General features: G+C 49.0%; 1 protein-coding gene across 1 annotated transcript in view; it reads left to right on the plus strand.

Annotated features, from left to right (window-relative positions):
- The window catches only part of BTK (Bruton tyrosine kinase), a 531602-nt gene that overhangs the window by 272747 nt on the left and 237463 nt on the right, over positions 1-21392 (plus strand). The window contains exon 6 of the mRNA XM_078685905.1: positions 19790-19918. Within this exon, the coding sequence (XP_078542031.1) occupies positions 19790-19918 (129 nt within the window). The remainder of the gene's footprint in view (positions 1-19789; positions 19919-21392) is intronic.

Consider the following 21392-nt stretch of genomic DNA (forward strand, 5'->3'; position numbering starts at 1 on the left):
CAAGCAGTAATTTCTCCAGATCATCCCATAAAAGTGGAAGCTTGCTCGTAGTTGAACACAGCACAATACAAGGGTACACACAAGCATTCTCTTTCAGTGCATAGACACAAATGATTAGAGCGAGCATTGCTCCTAATCTAATTCTAATGCTAAAGCAAAATTTTACAAATCTTTCATCCTTGTGAAGCTCTGTGTAAATTGTCTATTAGAAAAAAAATATCTCCACGCATACTACATTGAAACACTCAATGCACACATATTGCCCACCAAGGCAAACATATTGCGCAGTCAGAGAACAATTTGACGGCGCGCAGACAGCGACAAAGGAATTAATCGCATGCGGGGCCTTTCAAAGAGATATTGATCTGAATTCCAGATCGCTTGAACAATGTGGCTGGAATAAGCTACTCCTCAAATCACTTAAGGGAACACAGGGACTGACGAGTTCCAGTGTCTGGATTCCACTCGCAAGAGAGCCAGACTCTTCAACACAACCTGTGATTATTTCACACAACCTTGCCTGGGTCCAATTCACAAGGGGTCCCAGAGGCAGCACATCCTCCCCCCCATCCTACCGTAAGTCCTGAAGAAGACTCGCGCCTGACCCACGAATTGGGCTTGCATAGGGTCGAAACGTCGATGATTTAAATCCACGGGACCAGCTGAGAGTATTCAGTTAAAACAAGCCAACGGAAGTGGCCTACTGGAATAACTACAATTGATTACCAAACTGGCCAAGCAAATTTCTCTCCTTTCCGCCCCCCCCCCCGCCCCTCGCCTCACTCACGTGTATATAAGTCACTAATCCTATGTCACAAGTGCACAACATGTCACTACTCACTTAAAAACACGCTCACTTTATTTGATGCGCCGTTTAGCAAAATGTAATTGATTCTTCAATTATTCTTCAAGTATTGACAAAGGGTATTTATGAATGCGAATAATTAATTTATAAAAATTTACTGTTACCCTGTGTTGGAACCTGGGATGTCAGGTCACCTAGGGTAGCCTGGCCTAGGGTAAGACATGCAATCCTAGAGGCACAAGTGTGAAGGTTGCAACCCATCCAGCAGTAAATCCACGCAATAACACTTAAAAAGGACACTACACCAATTTGTTATAAAAATATGCACTGGTTTATAAAAATAATATCTCTGCTCTTTGGTTTCAAAATTTACACTTTAGGCATTTCAGACTGTCTTGGAAGCAATAACTATACTTTTAAGCTACTAGTACATTTTATCAACCAGCATTTACAGTACATTACATTTAGTCAGGCCTCTTCACCAAATCTGGCAGGTAACACTTTTACTCTACTAGCTCAGATATGCATTTACTGTACTCTGCTCTACTCTTCAGCAACTTCTCATCACAGCATTACTTTAGAAGAGGCAAGTTCAGCACTTATAACTAGTCAGGTAGGCAATATCCATCACATTGATAACCCTACAATTCCCCTTCTTAGCTTGCCAAAGAACTGGTTGTAATCAATTAAATCAGTACTCAATAAAGCCCTGTCTGGGATTCCTCATGGACATTGCACTCCGGGGGACAGAGTCTCGGTTTACTCACTTCTGAAGTCTCAGGCTATGACACCAGTTACTGTTGTGGAAGTCACTTCCCCACGTGTTTACCTCCTTACTTGTAATTGAGTATGCTGAAATCGTCTTACGCCAGAAGCAAGGGGGAATAGCAGCTGATATGGCCAAGGAACCGAGTATGGAAAAGGCTCTCTCGCCTCTGGAAGCTCCTCTGTTCTCCCTCCCCACTCGGGCCAGCTCCTCTGCGTGGCGCGCGAGTGGAGGGAAAAGGCGGGACACTCACTCTGGCTGCTGTGGCAGCCGGCGCTCCTCCTCCGTGTTGATCGGCGGAGCCACTATTCCCGCTGTCATGCGCGGTAGCGCTCGCGTTGGTGCCGCCTCTCAGGAATGACGCTTTTCACACGGGCCTGCTCGGTCCTAGGCCCCTCCTGAGGGGATGACTGCAACGACCTGGGGTATGCGCGAAGGCGCCTTTTGGCAGTGTCTCACCTTCACTTTCCCCTGACAACCGGGGCGCTGCACAGCAACGCGACTGGAGCGCGGCAGGCGCCCCCGGGGTCCCGCTCACGAAGGAAAGCCTCGCAAGGCTTCTCAGGCTCCGTGGATCCTGTGAAGGCGCTGATACAGAGCGCGATCGGTGCCTCAGGGGCCCCGCTCCCAGTTCAAGGAAGAGAACAAGTTCCTAACCCCTCACTTTCCACCTAACAGGCTGGGAGGCTTGCCACACACCACAGGACCAGTCAGTGGTAAGGATATCTCGTTGTTATATTGAGGAAGTGCTTCCTTTCCACACTTTAGAGAGGAGGGGGTGAAAGGGGGGCTCCTTCAGAGTAGAGCCACAGAGCTCTTCTTCAGCACTAATCCCCTATCCCTCCTTACTGAACAGACTTAGGGGCACTAGGGAACTCTTACTTCTGCTCCCAGGGCAGGGTCCTTCTCAGTTCCCAAGACTACTGGAATTAACCCCTTCCCCTATCTGTCCAGGATCAGCAGGATGAACTAACTTGACTAGGACAACAGGAAATGGGAGGTGGGAAAGCCTTGACAGAGGGCTACCCTTGTAGAGCAATCCACCCTTCAGGATCCTACCCCTACCAGACCTCAGCCTTCACTCTAGCTGCTCCTCACTGACAGACCAAATGGCTGTCCAGCATTCCGCCTTATATAGGCTGTCCCTCAGTGGTCCAGAAGGTTCTGGAACGCCCTATACTAGTCTATGGGCAGGTTCTGGGTCTGGCAGTTAGGGCAGTTGGTAGCCACCATTTTGTGGTTCCAACTATCTTCCTGTCAGAACAGGCCTCTGGGCCTGAGGTGAAAAACTATGAGGGGGGAAAAGAACACCTATCCCTTTGACCAACACCTAGAAAAATTTAGTGGACAAAAATTATTAAAGGTATGAGGGGCAAAAAGGGGACAAAATAAATAATAAATTGGAGGGACTACGCAAAAAAACCAGACAGGTCTAACACGCGTCCCCCCCAGCTGAAAGTGGGGAGAACTACCCAACCCCTTGGGAGTCCTCATCACTAAGGCGGAAATACCTGGAGAGACCGTCTGCATTGGCGTGGTCCACTCCAGGCCGATGTTCCACCCGGAAGTCCATTCCCTGTAGGGAGATGGACCACCTCAACAGCTTGGGATTTTCCCCTTTCATTTGCATCAGCCAACGAAGGGGTCGATGGTCAGTCTGAACCAGGAAGTGCGAGCCAAACAGGTATGGCCGCAGCTTCTTCAGAGCCCACACCACCGCAAAAGCTTCCCTCTCAATTGCACTCCACTTCTGTTCCCGGGGAAGCAGTCTTCTGGATAAGAAGACCACAGGCTGATCCAGGCCCTCTTCATTTAGTTGCGATAACACTGCCCCAATGCCATGTTCTGATGCATCTGTCTGGACAATGAACTCCTTGGAGAAGTCTGGGGCCCTCAGGACCGGTGCTGCACACATTGCCTGCTTCAACTTTTCAAAGGCTTGCTGACAAGCCTTCGTCCAAACTACCCGTCGAGGTTGTTTCTTTGAGGTGAGCTCTGTGAGGGGCGCTACAATAGTGCCATACCCCTTCACAAAGCGACGGTAGTATCCTGTGAGGCCCAGGAAAGCTCGGACCTCAGTCTGTGTCTTGGGGGGTTCCCAGGCCATGATTGCCTCAATCTTTGCCTGCAGGGGCTGCACTGACCCCCTACCCACCAAGTGTCCAAGGTACACAACCGACCCTGGCCCAATATGGCATTTGCTGGCTTTGATGGTCAATCCAGCTTGTTTCAGGGCCTGGAGAACTGCTTGCAAATGTTGCAAATGGTCCTCCCAACTGCTACTGAAGACAGCAATGTCATCCAGGTAGGCAGCAGAGAAACTCTCCATTCCAGAGAGGACCTGATTCACCAGCCGCTGAAATGTGGCAGGGGCATTTTTGAGCCCAAAGGGCATCACACAAAATTGGAAGTGTCCCTCAGGCGTGGAGAAGGCTGACCTTTCCTTTGCTCCATCTGTCAAGGAGATCTGCCAGTACCCTGAAGTGAGGTCAAAGGTACTTAGGTATTGGGCAGCTCCTAGCCGGTCAATTAACTTATCCGCCCTAGGGATCGGATGAGCATCAGTCTTTGTAACTGAGTTCAGTCCTCGGTAATCCACACAGAACCTCAGTTCTGGTGTGGTGCCTGGTGGGGCGGCTTTTGGCACTAGCACCACCGGACTGGACCAAGGGCTGTTGGAAGGTTCGATAACTCCCAGCTCTAGCATCTTGGCAACCTCTCCATGGATGCTAGCTTTCACCTTGTCGGACAGCCGGTAGGTCTTCGACTTCACTGGTGGGCTGTCCCCTGTGTCCACATCATGGGTACACAGGTGGGTCCTTCCCGGGACAAGGGAGAACAACGAAGAGTACTGCTCCAATACCTGGCGGCAATCCTCTCGCTGCTCAGGAGTTAGGGAGGGGGAGAGAATCACTCCCTCCACCGACCCATCCTTCTCTTGAGACGAGAAGAGATCAGGGAGAGGCTCGCTTTCTGCTTCCTCGGCACCATCAGTCACCATCATCAGGATGACCTCTGGCCTCTCATGGTGGGGTTTGAGGCGATTGGCATGCAGCACCCGTAGGGGCTGTCGCGGGGTCTTAAGATCCACCAAGTAAGTGGCCTTACCCTTCTTTTCCAACACCTCAAATGGGCCTGCCCAGTGATCTTGGAGGGCACTAAGCTCTCCAGGTTCCATCACCCACACTTTCTGGCCAGGTTCCAATTCCACCGGGTGAGCATTGTGATCGTACCATTCCTTCATTACTGCCTGGCTGGCCTCCAAGTTGTCAGAAGCTTGCTTCCACAACTTTGCCATTTGGCTCCGGAAGGCCAGCATGTACCTCACCACATCTTGAGGAGGCTTTCTGGGAGACTTTTCCCATCCATCCTTCACCAGGCTGAGAGGTCCACGCACAGGGTGCCCGTACAACAGTTCAAAAGGGCTGAAGCCCACTCCCTTCTGCGGCACTTCTCGGTAGGAAAACAGCAAACAGGGCAGGAGGACGTCCCATTTCCTCCGTAGGCTCTCAGGCAGACTTCTTATCATGCCCTTCAGGGTCTTATTGAACCTCTCTACCAGTCCATTCGACTGGGGGTGATAAGGAGTGGTGAACCGGTAAGTCACTCCACACTCCTTCCACATCGCCCGCATGTAAGCCGACAGAAAGTTGGTCCCCCTGTCGGACACAACTTCCTTAGGGAATCCTACTCGGGTAAAGATTCCCATCAGGGCCCTAGCCACCACAGGTGCAGTGACAGTCCTCAGAGGAATGGCCTCTGGATAACGTGTGGCATGATCCACCAGAACCAGGATAAACCTGTGACCAGCTGTTGTTGATGGATCCAATGGCCCTACAATGTCGATGCCCACCCTTTCAAAGGGGGTGCTAACGACTGGAAGTGGTTCCAGGGGAGCTTTCAGCTTCACCCCCGTTTTCCCACGGGCCTGGCAGGATACACATGTCCGACAGTAAGTGTTGGACGCCACTTTCATCTGAGGCCAGTAAAAGTGGAGGACAAGCCGAGCAAAGGTCTTGTCTTGGCCTAAGTGTCCTGCCAAGGGTATTGCATGAGCCAATTCCAGCAGAAAGGCTCGGTATTGCTGCGGGACTACCAAGGCCCTTGATGAGCCAGGTAAGGGTACCTTGGGTTCACTGTAGAGGAGTCCATCCTCCCAGTAAATATGGTGGTGTCCCGTAGCATCACCTGCTGCCTGGGCTTCAGCCTGACGCCTCAGTCCCTCAAGGGTAGGGCACTCCCTCTGCCCCTTACAGAATTCCTCTCTGGTAGGTCCTCCCTCCACGTGCCACTCAGCAGGGATGGGTAAATCCTCCAGAGAGTCTACTTCCCCCTCCACAGACTCCTGGTCCACCACTGCAGGTGGCCGATCTGTCACAAGGGGTGTGGAAGCCGAAGCAGGCTCTTCCTGTCTCCGGGTCTGTCCCTTTTTGGCAGCGGGTTGGGCCATTGTTCCAGGCTTCAACCCAGGCGAACTCCCTCTCCGGGCAGTCGCAGACCTTGTGCTCACACAGGCCCAGTCAGGTGTACCCAGCATCGCAGAGTGCGTCCGGTATTCCACCTCTCTCCAAGTGTTGTGCTCCATGTCATTCCCCCGCAGACAATCAACTGGCACGGCAGGGCTTACGGCAGCTCGAAGTGAACCTGCAACCCCTTCCCACTCAAAGGGAACCTCAGCCACTGGATAGTGGCCCATTCTGCCGTCAGCCATCGCGGCGGGGTGGAGTACATTGGGAGCCACCTGCTCTGGAGACACCAGTCGACTTCTCACCATAGTCATACTGGCTCCTGTATCTCTCAGAGCCTCCCCTCTTTGGCCATTGATGTTGACCCATTGCCCATACTTTGTAGTATTTGGGGGCACCTGGATCTTTGGAACCATCTCCCGTTCTCCCAGGGACACTAAGGTGACACCCGCCCACTCACCCCCCTTATCTAAGGGCAACTCCTCCCCGAGCGCTACACTAGCTACTCCCGGTGGTTTTCCTCCGGTGGGAGGGGGTTGTCTCTTTGGGCATCTGACATCTCCATTATAATGTCCAACACCACCACACTCAAAACAGTGGAGAACCCTTGGCTGCTGGCTTTGGCCAGGATTAGGGTTTCTGGGCGGGTTTACCTTAGGGGTGAAACCTGTTCCCTTTCCTTGGAAATTGTTTTGGGGACCTTTAGAGAACTCCTTCTTTTTATCTCATCCCTCCTTCTTCTGGGGGGCGCCCTGTCCGGCCTTTTGGGAATCCCCTCCAGTCCCCTTTGAGGACACCCGGGTACTTGCCCAGATGTCCGCCTCCTCTGCAAGCTTCCGGGGATTGGTCAGCTTGCTGTCCACCAGGTGTTGGCGCAGCTCGGGAAAACATTTCTCGAGGAGGTGCTCTTTCAAAAATAGATCATACAACCCCTCATAGTCCTTCACCTCACTGCCCTTGACCCAGCCCTCCAATGCCTTACGTGCGTAGTCAAGGAAGTCCACCCAGTTCTGGGTACCCAACTTGTGGCTCCCCCTGAACTTCTGACGGTACCTTTCTGGGGTAAGCCCAAACTTCCTTACTAATGCTAGCTTCATGATGGGGTAGTTGGTTTGCTCCTCTGATTCTAACCCCTGCCTTAGCGCTGCGTGCTTAACGCTCCTCCTGCCTTGTAATTTTAAAAATATTGCTTTATCCCGTTTTTTATCTAGTTTGCGCCGAGCGCTTAGCGCTTTTAATCTGATATTGCTAGTACCGCTTAGGGGGAAATAAGGGAGCTCTCACCTTGCACTGTAACTGCTGCACACCCACATTTGTGGGACAGAAGGGACTCGGGGGCATTGTAGTACCATCGCGCCGGTTTCCAGCGCCATTTTGGAGTGGGGAGAAGGCCCTTCCACTCTGAGCGCCATCTTGGGTGAGGGAGAGACACTCGCCCTGCCAGGACCCACGCATTGGAGGAGGAGGTAATAATAGTAGGACCTCCTACCTCGTCCCAGTCTGATTCTAACCCCTGCCTTAGCGCTGCGTGCTTAACGCTCCTCCTGCCGTGTAATTTTAAAAATATTGCTTTATCCCGTTTTTTATCTAGTTTGCGCCGAGCGCTTAGCGCTTTTAATCTGATATTGCTAGTACCGCTTAGGGGGAAATAAGGGAGCTCTCACCTTGCACTGTAACTGCTGCACACCCACATTTGTGGGACAGAAGGGACTCGGGGGCATTGTAGTACCATCGCGCCGGTTTCCAGCGCCATTTTGGAGTGGGGAGAAGGTCCTTCCACTCTGAGCGCCATCTTGGGTGAGGGAGAGACACTCGCCCTGCCAGGACCCACGCGACATCCGTCGGCCATATAAGATGGCCGCTAGACACGTGCGCAGCGACGGTGCGCAGCGGGGGCGCCGTAGGGGCGCCGGAGGTGCGCCAGAGGTAAGCCCGTTCGCGCCCGTTCGCGCAACGGACGCGCTTAGGGCCGCTACCTCTGGCCCCTCTGGCCCACTTCGCATAGTTTATACTCGGGCTGAGCTTCTTAGACTCAGACCATGTCAGGACCCGGTTAGGCCTGTAACCTCTAGGCCAATTTCCTGTGGCCTGCTTAATGTAAGATCTCTTTGCAGGCATTACACGGAAATAGCATTCCTCATTGAATCTGAAAATCTCGATGTCCTCTTTCTTACAGAAACGTGGACGCGGGCAGACTGTGAGGTCGAGTTAGGCTTGGCCTGTCCCTCAGGCTATAAAATCAACCACATCCCGCGCCCACTCAATCGAGGAGGAGGGATCGGGTATATCTACAGAGACTCGTTGACCCTCTCCCAGCTAAAGATCCGTGAAGTACCGGGATTCGAACTGATGGGTTTTTCAGTCAAACAGCAGGAGGTGATTTGCTGTTCGGGTGTTTTATGCTATCGCCCCCCGGGACCGGCCCCCTCTATATCCCTCCTTATTGACCTGATTTATGAACTCTCTAGCTCTCACTCCAAGTTACTGGTTCTTGGAGATTTTAATTTGTGGGCAGGCTGCTCGCTGGACAAGGCTTTCTTTTCCCTTAGCCAAGCCTGTACAGATATTCATTTAGAACAGTTGGTCAACGCTTCCACGCATCTAAAAGGCCACATCTTGGACTTAGTGTTTGCGGACCCACAGTGGGTATCACTAGTGGACATCAAGCGCCAGTATTGGACAGACCACTCTTTGATTATGTTCTCCCTATGTCTGGAGGATTCTACTTCGAGAAAGGCCGGACTACCCCTAGCTAAGCTAGAGAGACCTTGGTCCCGAATCCTCAAAATCTCTCCTTTACCGAACATCTTAGGTAAGGACTTTAAGCTTGGCAATACGGCTGAAGAGAGTTATACCCTTTTCTGCCAGTCCCTATCGAGCTCGTTGGATCAGCTGGCACCCCTTCGGAAGTCACGAGGAAGGGTGAACCGAGCCAGTCCATGGTACACGAGTGAATTACGCCAGCTCAAACTTGACTGCAAACGTGCAGAAAGGGTTTGGAGGAAGCAGTATTTAGACTCTGAGAAATTGGTGTTTAGGTCCGCCATGCAAAAATACAAGGCTCAAATCAAGATGGCCAAAGCGACCTTTCTTGAATACACCTTGAATCATGCCCCAAACAAGGCCCAGGCCCTTTTTAAAATTGTCAGAGACCTTTCCCATCCTACGTGTGTGGCTAGCACAGTCCCGGCATCGCAAACTCTTTGTGACTCACTTGCGGATGCCTTTGAGGAGAAAATCTGCAAAATTTTAGCAGGCTTGCAGGAGCCAGCTAACCCCACCACGGAGGCGGGAGCTCCGGAGGAGATGGCCAGTCGACCCCTGCAGAGGGACGGCCACCTCTGTTTGGAAGCTCCGGCCACGCCCTCCAGTCGACCCCGTCCAGTGGATCAGCCCTCTAGCTTGGGAGTGCCGACGTAGGAAGCCAGTCGACCCCAGCGGAGCAGCTCTCCCTCCCCTTTTTCGGATCTGGCCCTCAGCGTGGGAGCTCTGGCAATGGAGGCCAGCAGACCCCAGATGAGTGGCTCTTTGCCCCCAGTTTTGGAGTGGGCCCTCAGGATGGGAGCTCCGGCCAGCGAGGCCAGTCGACCCCAGCTGAGTAGTCTCCCTCCTCCCTCTGTGGATTCGGCTTTCAGCTTGGGAGCTCCGGCGACTGCGGCCAGTCGACCCCAGCTGAGTAGCTTTTCTCCTTCCTCCTTGGATCCGGCTATCAGCTTGGGAGCTCCGGCGACTGCGGCCAGTCGACCCCAGCTGAGTAGCTTTTCTCCTTCCTCCTTGGATTCGGCTTTCAGCTTGGGAGCTCCGGCGACTGCGGCCAGTCGACCCCAGCTGAGTAGCTTTTCTCCTTCCTCCTTGGATCCGGCTATCAGCTTGGGAGCTCCGGCGACTGCGGCCAGTCGACCCCAGCTGAGTAGCTTTTCTCCTTCCTCCTTGGATCCGGCTATCAGCTTGGGAGCTCCGGCGACTGTGGCCAGTCGACCCCAGCTGAGTAGCTTCTCTCCTCCCTCCTTGGATCCGGCTATCAGCTTGGGAGCTCCGGCGACTGTGGCCAGTCGACCCCAGCTGAGTAGCTTCTCTCCTCCCTCTTTGGATCCGGCTATCAGCTTGGGAGCTCCGGCGACTGTGGCCAGTCGACCCCAGCTGAGTAGCTTCTCTCCTCCCTCCTTGGATCCGGCTATCAGCTTGGGAGCTCCGGCGACTGTGGCCAGTCGACCCCAGCTGAGTAGCTTCTCCCCTCCCTCCTTGGATCCGGCTATCAGCTTGGGAGCTCCGGCGACTGTGGCCAGTCGACCCCAGCTGAGTAGCTTCTCTCCTCCCTCTTTGGATTCGGCTATCAGCTTGGGAGCTCCGGCGACTGTGGTCAGTCGACCCCAGCTGAGTAGCTTTCCCCTCCCTTCTTTGGAGGAGTTTGGCTGCCTAGCCCTCACGATTTCATCTGGCTCGCCTCTGGATCCTCTCCCCCCAAAACTATGGAAGGTGTTTCAAGAGGATCTCTTCCAGCCCTTGCATGCCATCTGTTGCCAGTCGTTTGAAACAGGGATTGTACCGGGCTGTTGGAAGAAGGCAGTGGTTTCTCCGCTTTTAAAAAAACCCTCGCTCGACCCTGGGTGCCTTTCTAACTACCGGCCAATTTCCCTGCTCCCTTTTCCGGTTAAAATCATGGAAAAGTTGGTTACCCGCACTCTATCCGGTTTCTTAGAAGGGAACACCTGGCTGGACGAGACGCAATTCGGTTTTCGCCCTGCTCACGGGACGGAATCCGCGTTGGTGACCGTATTAGACAATCTGCGGGCGCGTGTCGACAGCGGTCGGGCAGCATTTTTGGTGCTGCTCGATATGTCGGCCGCGTTCGACACGGTCAGTCATCCTACCCTGATTTCGAGGCTGGAAGAGTGCGGGGTCAAAGACAAGGCCAGGGATTGGTTGATCTCCTACCTGGACAGCCGTCAGCAACGGGTCTCGCTACCTCCCTTCAGCTCAGAGGAGCGGAGTGTGGGACAAGGAGTACCCCAGGGCTCAGCCATCAGCCCCATACTCTTTAATATTTACCTCCGCCCTCTAGTCCAGCTCATTAAATCATTTGGTATCTCCGCATTTAATTATGCGGACGATACCCAGCTGGTCTTTTCCCTGGAGGGACAGGACGCAGTCCCATTGGAGACCTTCCACCGGTGCATGCAGGCTACAGCGGAATGGCTCCGTTTGAACTCGTTACAGTTCAATGGAACCAAGACAGAGGTCCTGCACTGCTCAACTGATCGAGTTCCCCGAGATCTCCCTGCTGACTTTTGGCCCCCGTCTTTTTCGGAGACAGTATCAGCCGCACAATCGGCACGCAATCTGGGTGTCATTTTTGGGCCCAATTTGCAGCTAGACCTGCACGTGAATAAGACCACCTCAACGTGCATGATGCTGATTCGCATGCTGCGCAAGGTTTTGCCCCTTCTTCCTGAGCAAGCCAGACCAGAAGTAGTGCGTAGTACCATAAGGCAGCGTGTATTGTGTTCAGGGCTATCCATGGCCTGGGCCCACTCCCTCTGCGGCGTATGTTTGCCTGGTACGTTCCATCTCGCGCCCTGCGTTCTTCGTCGTCCAGGTTACTTGTAGTCCCGCGCTTCCAGAGAGTGAGGATGGGCGGTCGGTCGTTCAGAGTAGCGGCGGCCAAACTTTGGAACTCCCTGCCCCTATCCCTGAGAAGTCTTGAGGAACTTTCAGCCTTCAGAAAGGCTTTGAAAACTTACCTTTTCCCTAGGATGGGTTAAGCCGTTGCTTTGCTGGTCCATGAGTCAAAGCGCCAGGATGCCCTTGGTGGTGACAGGTGCGCTATATAAGTATACTACTACTACTACTACTACTCTGGTTCCAGGGCCAGCAAGGTGTCCCGACCAGCAGGAGGCATGTATCTATACAAACCACCCCCCCAGTGCTTCTCCTGCACCCCATGGGCTCTTAAGGAGACCTCATAGGCAGCCAACCACTTGGCTATGTCATCTCCCTGACTAAAGCTAGCAATAAGGTCTTTTGGCAAATATGGTCTGTATTCCCTAGCTGTTTCTTTGGATTCGCTGCCACCATTTATTACAGGAGAGGGCCCCCTTTGCAGGGCCTGGAGTTCCAACTCTTTCAACCTGAACTCATGAACCATCCTCTTCTCTTCCTTCTCCTGCTCCAGCTTAGCCAACTCCCATTTTAATTGCCTCTTTTCCCTCCTGTCAGCGAGCTCTGCTTCGGTTAAGCTTCCCCCGGAGACACTACTGCCTTTCCTGGAGTAGGACCCTGGTCCTGGGAGTAGGTTTTCCCCCTCCGAGTGGAATAATCCATTTATCTCCACAACCGGGTCCCGGTCTGCCCCTTCATCCTCCTCCTTCCCTTCTTTGTGTGCCTCCACCCAAGCCCTTAGACTGGTCTGGAGTTCCCCCTTCTTGGCACCATGCTTAAAAAATACCCCCATTTTCTGGCAGAAATCTTTCAGCTGAGCCACAGAATAGGTATCTAGGTTTTCTAATGCAAACTCCATTTTACAATAGGCAATACCAAGTTATACACACAAGGAAATTAGAGTTGCAAGGGCAACCTAAAGCCACCTCCACCCCACCACCAGGAACAAATTTGGAAAAACAAAAGGACAAATTAGGAGGGCCGCTAGGAGAAAACTCCTGGTGTAGGCTAGTGTATTACGTTTAATTACTACTGAGTAGCTGCAACCACAGTCAGGATCCCACCGCTAGACACCAATCTGTTGGAACCTGGGATGTCAGGTCACCTAGGGTAGCCTGGCCTAGGGTAAGACATGCAATCCTAGAGGCACAAGTGTGAAGGTTGCAACCCATCCAGCAGTAAATCCACGCAATAACACTTAAAAAGGACACTACACCAATTTGTTATAAAAATATGCACTGGTTTATAAAAATAATATCTCTGCTCTTTGGTTTCAAAATTTACACTTTAGGCATTTCAGACTGTCTTGGAAGCAATAACTATACTTTTAAGCTACTAGTACATTTTATCAACCAGCATTTACAGTACATTACATTTAGTCAGGCCTCTTCACCAAATCTGGCAGGTAACACTTTTACTCTACTAGCTCAGATATGCATTTACTGTACTCTGCTCTACTCTTCAGCAACTTCTCATCACAGCATCACTTTAGAAGAGGCAAGTTCAGCACTTATAACTAGTCAGGTAGGCAATATCCATCACATTGATAACCCTACAATTCCCCTTCTTAGCTTGCCAAAGAAGAACTGGTTGTAATCAATTAAATCAGTACTCAATAAAGCCCTGTCTGGGAGTCCTCATGGACATTGCACTCCGGGGGACAGAGTCTCGGTTTACTCACTTCTGAAGTCTCAGGCTATGACACCAGTTACTCTTGTGGAAGTCACTTCCCCCACGTGTTTACCTCCTTACTTGTAATTGAGTATGCTGAAATCGTCTTACGCCAGAAGCAAGGGGGAATAGCAGCCGATATGGCCAAGGAACCGAGTATGGAAAAGGCTCTCTCGACTCTGGAAGCTCCTCTGTTCTCCCTCCCCACTCGTGCCAGCTCCTCTGCGTGGCGCGCGAGTGGTGGCAGCCGGCGCTCCTCCTCCGTGTTGATCGGCGGAGCCACTATTCCCGCTGTCATGCGCGGTAGCGCTCGCGTTGGTGCCGCCTCTCAGGAATGACGCTTTTCACACGGGCCTGCTCGGTCCTAGGCCCCTCCTGAGGGGATGACTGCAACGACCTGGGGCATGCGCGAAGGCGCCTTTTGGCAGTGTCTCACCTTCACTTTCCCCTGACAACCGGGGCGCTGCACAGCAACGCGACTGGAGCGCGGCAGGCGCCCCCTGGGTCCCGCTCACGAAGGAAAGCCTCGCAAGGCTTCTCAGGCTCCGTGGATCCTGTGAAGGCGCTGATACAGAGCGCGATCGGTGCCTCAGGGGCCCCGCTCCCAGTTCAAGGAAGAGAACAAGTTCCTAACCCCTCACTTTCCACCTAACAGGCTGGGAGGCTTGCCACACACCACAGGACCAGTCAGTGGTAAGGATATCTCGTTGTTATATCGAGGAAGTGCTTCCTTTCCACACTTTAGAGAGGAGGGGGGTAAAAGGGGGGCTCCTTCAAAGTAGAGCCACAGAGCTCTTCTTCAGCACTAATCCCCTATCCCTCCTTACTGAACAGACTTAGGGGCACTAGGGAACTCTTACTTCTGCTCCCAGGGCAGGGTCCTTCTCAGTTCCCAAGACTACTGGAATTAACCCCTTCCCCTATCTGTCCAGGATCAGCAGGATGAACTAACTTGGCTAGGACAACAGGAAATGGGAGGTGGGAAAGCCTTGACAGAGGGCTACCCTTGTAGAGCAATCCACCCTTCAGGATCCTACCCTTACCAGACCTCAGCCTTCACTCTAGCTGCTCCTCACTGACAGACCAAATGGCTGTCCAGCATTCCGCCTTATATAGGCTGTCCCTCAGTGGTCCAGAAGGGACCAGAAGGTTCTGGAACGCCCTATACTAGTCTATGGGCAGGTTCTGGGTCTGGCAGTTAGGGCAGTTGGTAGCCACCATTTTGTGGTTCCAACTATCTTCCTGTCAGAACAGGCCTCTGGGCCTGAGGTGAAAAACTATGAGGGGGGAAAAGAACACCTATCCCTTTGACCTACACCTAGAAAAAGTTAGTGGACAAAAATTATTAAAGGTATGAGGGGCAAAAAGGGGACAAAATAAATAATAAATTGGAGGGACTACGCAAAAAAACCAGACAGGTCTAACACCCTGTTTTTGGTTTGGATTTGCATTAATTGTTTTCTGTATAGTCTTGATTGAAGCAAGCAACGACTAACGTAAATCTTGAATGATTCACTCACATTTTGGAGCAATCAGGTTGCCTACCCGACAGAACCATTGTGTATACTAAATAGTACTGCCCAGGTTCTGAGGGATACTGGGTTACTCCGTAGCAATTTACATATATGTATAGAGAAACATTACTGTTAGCTGAAATGTCAGTTAACACATACCCTTTTAAATAACACCACTGAAATTCTCAAGTAACTATAAATCACACCCTTTTCATGCACAGTGTTGTCATCAAATATGTTATTTCAGATGTTCCAGTGATGTTATCAATGATGTCTTGCGTGGTGCAATATGTGAGGTAATTAGCAGTGTATGCAAAGGGTGCAACCAGGCCCTGTGCCCAACTGCATGCTATGCATGGCCTTTGTCCATGTGCTTTGAGGGGGTAGGGCACTCTCAGGGGAGAGGGCACCAGGCCTAGCCTTGAGCCAGGATCCTCCCCCAATCACACACTTGTTTGGTTAGGCACACAGACTGGCCTGCGACCAGACCAGGCGCCCAACCCCCACAGGCTGACTATGTGATCTTACAAAATAGAATTTTCTTTTTGGGAAAGGCAGACTTACTGACTTTGTCAAAGTTCAGAACGCCAAAGTATAACAAGTGGGCCTATTGGCTTTAGCAAGGGGTCCACGTATCAACATATATATAGCAGACCAATTTATTGGTTTGGTCAAACAAATCACCAAAAATGATAAAAGTATGTTTATTTAATTATTCACATATTGCAATGTTTAATAAAAGTGATTGTCATAAAAGTCTCAAACAGCTTTGCAAAACAAACATCAACTCAATGTTTGTTAGTCTTTCTTTTAAAATGTTGCAATCCACAAAATGTAGCCATAAAAACAACCACAAAAGGGCCCAGCACTCCAGCCGAAGAGCATAGAGCTCCAGCTCTGAGTGCTTTAGTACAATATGGTAAGCTCTCTTGGGGTCATGGATTTAATGACACATGAGACTTACTGTTATTTTGAGGTTGCAGGGGGTTTAAGGTCCCCAGGGCCTGATAAAGGCTCAGGGAGAGGGCCACGTGCTCCTTCCCACTTTTTTTTCATACATATTTTTATTGCCATTTTCACTTTTACAAAACCGCAGTATGTACATGACATTGCATAACATATTATACAGCTTGTATAGTATAACTTATATTTTGAATCCTGGCTTTTATGCTCTATTGTCCATTCCCTTCACTTTCTCTCGGTTGTTTCTTTTGTGCTGTATACTATAAGTAGTTATGGCTATAAAGAAGGTAACCAGTGCATTTCTTTCCACGAATTTAAAAATGGCTGTTAAGTTCCGTGTTTTATATAGAATTATTCAACCATCAGGGGTTTAGGGTAAGGAATCCAAAGAAACAAAGATAATAAAAACAAATTAAAATGGGAAAAGGAAGGAATATTAAACTAGAAGTTTCACTCTGCAGGCAAAGGGGGTTGTAAGAATTATCTTCCGAGTAAATAGGGGGGTTGTTTTCGAACTGTCTGGGAGGGTCATTCCCATCGAATGTATGACGTTACAACGCGGTCGTTACACCACGATACGTTAACAACGTGGTTATTACAACGCAAGTCATTACAACGACTGGCGCTAGAGGCGCTGGACTTAGGAATAGGATGATTCACTATTCAAACTCCAGTGTATGGAATAGTCAGGAAGGTGTTGGAATAGTAAATCATACGATTCATTAGTGAAGAGCGCCTTCCAGCGCAAGTCGTTGTAACGACTTGCGTTGTTCTGACCGTGTTGTTAGGGTATCATGGTGTAACAACCGCGTTATAAAGCTCGTTCTCCATTCCCATCTAGTGCTCTCAGCCTTTGTTGTCGCTTAGGAGGGGCAGCATCTTCTTATACCACTCCATGGGTTATGTCTACCATATTTTTACTCGGCATTTCTTCAGCTTTGCAGCTATTAATTAGTCGTGTGCTTCCCCTTCCCCAATACCCTCATCTTCACTATCTGTATGTGTTGGACTTTCCCAGCCTGTTGGCAGTTCCTTACATTGGTCCGCTATGGGACAGCGCCTCAGTCCCTTTGCTTCTTCACTCAAAAAAAATGAGACCCCAGGGAGTAAAAGAGGTTGGAGGGCGCATTGGAGAGGGATATAGGTGTCCTTCAAAGGTTTTAAAATCAAAGGATTTGTCCTGCTTTGAAAGATATAGTGTACAATAAGACCCAGCTGAGTGTAGGCTGTATAGCAAGGCAAATTGTCTTCCATCCACAGAGATGTAATTGGAGAGCGGTGTCCTGACTGTCCTAAAACCCCATCGGGGTGGAATATTGGGAATGCATGCCAACAAGTTATTGTAGAACAGCTAATACACAGATGTGGGGCAAATGGCTGAATATTCATGTGGGTAGGACATGGGGTCATTTTTAAGTTATTTTGAGCCATGTGTTCTGTATTTGGCTTGGTGGAGGGAAGAGGGAAATAATCTGGTGGAAAGGTCTGAAATTGAAGATGGGATAAATGGGAAGAGAGAGTATTGACTGGTCTTGTCAGTCTGGGTAGTTGAGGTGGTGAGCGTTGAAATCAGCTTTGAAGACTAAGTTAGAGGGGTGCTGGCCAGGGGGATATAGCATTAACAGGCTTAACTAGCCCCTGAGAGGAAGGAAGAGATTCAAGAGGACCAGAAGGCAGAAAGGGAGAATAGAGAGAATAGATATTGCCAGGAAGATGGGCAGCGTACGTCGTGGGTTGGCAGCAGTGACTAGGGTGTAGGACAGGACTCTAAGACACTCATTACCAGAGGGTCAGAATAATTCTAGTTATTTCCCTCCCTCGTCATTACTCTAATAGGGGCCCAGATAATTTTGGAAAGGTGGAAATAAAGGTGATTACAAGTTTATGGGGAATAACGTGCTAGAATCAGACATACCATCCTGATACCTGCATTTTTCAGCCTAGTATTTCACTTGGAGGCTTCACTTGCATACAGTGGGTGAAGCACGATATGGCTGCAATATTCACAATAAGACCCATAATCCCGATGCATTGGTAACTTCTCTTACAGGTCCCATCAGGATTAATATATCACTTATAATAGGAGCTAAGTGGACTTGAATGGGTTGGAGAAGCATATGCTTATGCACATAAGCACAAGTAGTGTCAACGTGTTAATTGTCAAGCAAGCTAGCAGTGAACTCTAAAAAGAGTAGCAACAATCTGGTCCTAGTCTTGATTGCCTGGGCCTCACCTAACATGAGTTGAAAGAGCATTGTATGGTTTTGCTTCAGTGTCTTTTGGTGCTTTTCAATGTGAAAGCGGCTCTGAGAGCCTTCCTCTGCTTCTCTTCTGAAAATGGCTGCGGAAGGAGACAGAAGTCGTGCAGTCTACATGATGATGCATGTGCACCTAGCAAGCGCTTCTGTTGTCTTTCAGTGAAGGGGAAATATGTGTTATGGAGGATGACTTGTCCTAGCCTGTGACTCTAAAACATTGATGAGCAGGGTGAGAAAGTTCCCTTACCTTCCCTCTAGCCCCAAATTCTCCAATTCAGCCATATGTTTGATTTATGTCCAGTGGTTTGTGCCATCCTCCAGATATCTTCAGCTCTTATTAAAGTGCCGATTTACCAACATTTTCCACTGGGTTTGCATCACAAAAGTGATACAAATCAACAAAAAAAATGTATTTGAAATTTACTTTCTGGAGGAACGTGTTTTGCCTAAAAGCGCTTTGCTTTACTTAGCATCAGGGGAGAGTTCCATGAGTAGTACATGTGCAATTCTATGAAACCATCCACAGGTTTTGACGCAAAGCCCTTTCTACTTACAATAGTGGATAGGGTTTTCCCCAAAAAGGTAGCACCTCTTTGAGATTGGTGTTAACTTGGAGCAATGCTTTTATTTCTACAAAGTTTTCCAGCTTTTTATGTACGCTGCACGGTATAGCATACAACCAAAATAGGACAAGGTTAAAAGTTTGTCTAGGCACAGAATTTAGTGATGAAATTCTACTCTTCCAATACAAAACCTATGCTAGACATCACATGGACCTTTTGCACTATGGTGCAAGGGTGTATGTGTGGCGCTAGGCCGCCTTACTGTTCCCCAGCGCTAGGGAGAGAGCTGGAGAGTGCCCTATCTTAGTAGATAGGGCACCTTCCCGCTCTCTCACTCTCCCTCAACTTTGGTTGCTGTGCTGCGTGACATCCTTGTAATAATGTAAGTACAAGCAGGCAATGAGCGTGCCCACAGTATATACAATTATATTCTTTAACCATCTATCGCAAACACTATTGGCCCGATTCACAAAAGTAATCCGAGACAAAACCCTAACTTTACAACTTTCGGTATTCATAAAAGGCATTTAGTAGTAGTAAAGTTAGGATTCCTAACTTTACTACTACTAAACTGAGAAAAATCTTCATGACTTTCGGTATTCACAAAAGGCATTTAGTAGTAGTAAAGTTTGGAATCCTAACTTTACTACTACTTAATACCTTTTGTGAATACCGAAAGTCATACAGTTAGGTTTTTGTCTCGGATTACGTTTGTGAATAGGGCCCTAGATTTTAAGCATTTTCCACTGCAGTACTTAACATTATTTTAAAATATTGGCATTCCCATTTCAAGCACCAACTCCTCTTCAACTTAAACTGTTGTGTCAACTTGTTGTTGATATTCGAATGCCTTCTCTTTCCTTCACAGATTCAAGTTTATTTTTCCTGTAGTTGTGAAAAAAAGTCTTTGAATTAGTAACTAGAGACAGTCACTGACTAGTCATGTGTTAGCATTTGATTTCTAACTTTTAAGTCTGAAATAAGAAACATTGGCAACATATACCTTTTTTCAGGATAACTGCTCCTTGTCTTCATCCAATTCATTTCCACAGGACGTTTGACTAAGGTCACTTAGGTAAATCAGAGTGATGTAGTTTTCATCTATGTTACTGTATTTTGCTGCAGTGATCCGACACACTAACAGCTCAGTGCAGAAGTACCACCCGAATTTTTGGATTGATGGACAGTACCTCTGCTGTGGTCAGACATCGAAGAATGCCATTGGGTGCCAGCTCCTGTCGAGCAGCAATGGAAGTAGGTCCCATTCTACAGACTTACTTTTCATTTCAAATATTTGTCTTTTTTCCTACCAGTTTGATATCTTCAAAAATGTTGCTACTTCTCTTTTACGTTTCTTACCGTGCTTCCTTTCTTCTGCCTCACTGTCTTTCATCTTCTCTTACACACCTCTAATTTGCATTCGTTTTCATGCACATCAGCCGTCTCTCTTCATTACCTTACTTGTTTCTTATCCTCTGATTACATATTATGTGTTCCTCTGTAAACTATGCCACTGTAATTGTTGGTTCCGTGACCAGGCACAATGCCTTCATTACTCCTTTACAATCCACAGCACAATGCTATTTGGACTGTATTCCAAACCATGATTATTTGCTCTTCCATATATTTTCCAAAAAGACGAACATTTCTTTGCACATAGGCTGAGGGCCAGTGATTGAAGTGCATAAAGAAAAGTATGGAAAATGTGATTCTGCGTACAATGGGGGTGGGGGCATCGGTCAGGCACAGCTATAAGGAACAAAATATTCTGTAACTATTTTGTTGGCCTTTCACGAACAGGTACTTGCATATAAAATATAAATCACTCACCTTAAATAAAAAATAAATGCAACTTAAATATATCTGTGAGAAATGCATTTTTCTGATTGGAAAGCCTGTTTGGCTAGTACAATCACTTTAGCTGTCTATGAGTTTGCAGGGTGGTTTGATTTGAATCCTTGTGGGTTCACTGGGGAACTAGTGACTTTTATTTATAGTGCTGGGAGATCCAAACCTGTGACAGAAGGATAGGTTTCACACAGTAGAGCCTGTCACAAAACGTGCAAAAACATTGTGCTTAAATGTTTACAGTCCTTTCAAAAGTTATATTGTTAGTTATATGCCTGCTGTACCTAGTACAGGTTTCTAATCAAATTACACATTCCAGATTCTAGATTAAACAATTGCACACATTTACATTTCTTTCAGGTAGTAGGGACCCTGGAGAGACGGTATAATAATCAGGAGCATAACCCTCTGGAGGCCCTGTGGCACGGGGAGGAGTGTGGGGGGAGGAGAGGGGGGGGAGCCTTTAAAGGGTCCCCTAACCCATCAGGGGGCATCCATTTGGACAAAGGCCAATGAATATCTGTGAGATATGGGTGGCTCATGGGCCCCCTTCACGTTCGGCAGGGGGGGGGCTTCATTTTGCGTTACTCCACTGATAATAACAGAGACTTTGTAAGATTTTTAGTCTTTATTTTTGTTCTGCGTTACATGAGGCCCAGAAATCCCCTGTCACAAATAACATTTGTTCTAAATAATTGGATCTGTTTTAGAGTCTACTGTGCAACATGAGACATAACAAGGTCTAATTGTTTTTGTAAAGACTAGAGGTAAATTGGGTTGTTAAATCTGATTAATGTAGCATGAGGTACGCCTTTGTGCATTCTGCTGAAAAAGTGACCTTTTCTGATGATGCTAGCGTGGAATTCTAAAAGGTAAGGTG

Source organism: Lissotriton helveticus, chromosome 4_1 (genome assembly GCF_964261635.1).
Source record: "Lissotriton helveticus chromosome 4_1, aLisHel1.1, whole genome shotgun sequence".
In the NCBI taxonomy this organism is placed as follows: domain Eukaryota; kingdom Metazoa; phylum Chordata; class Amphibia; order Caudata; family Salamandridae; genus Lissotriton; species Lissotriton helveticus.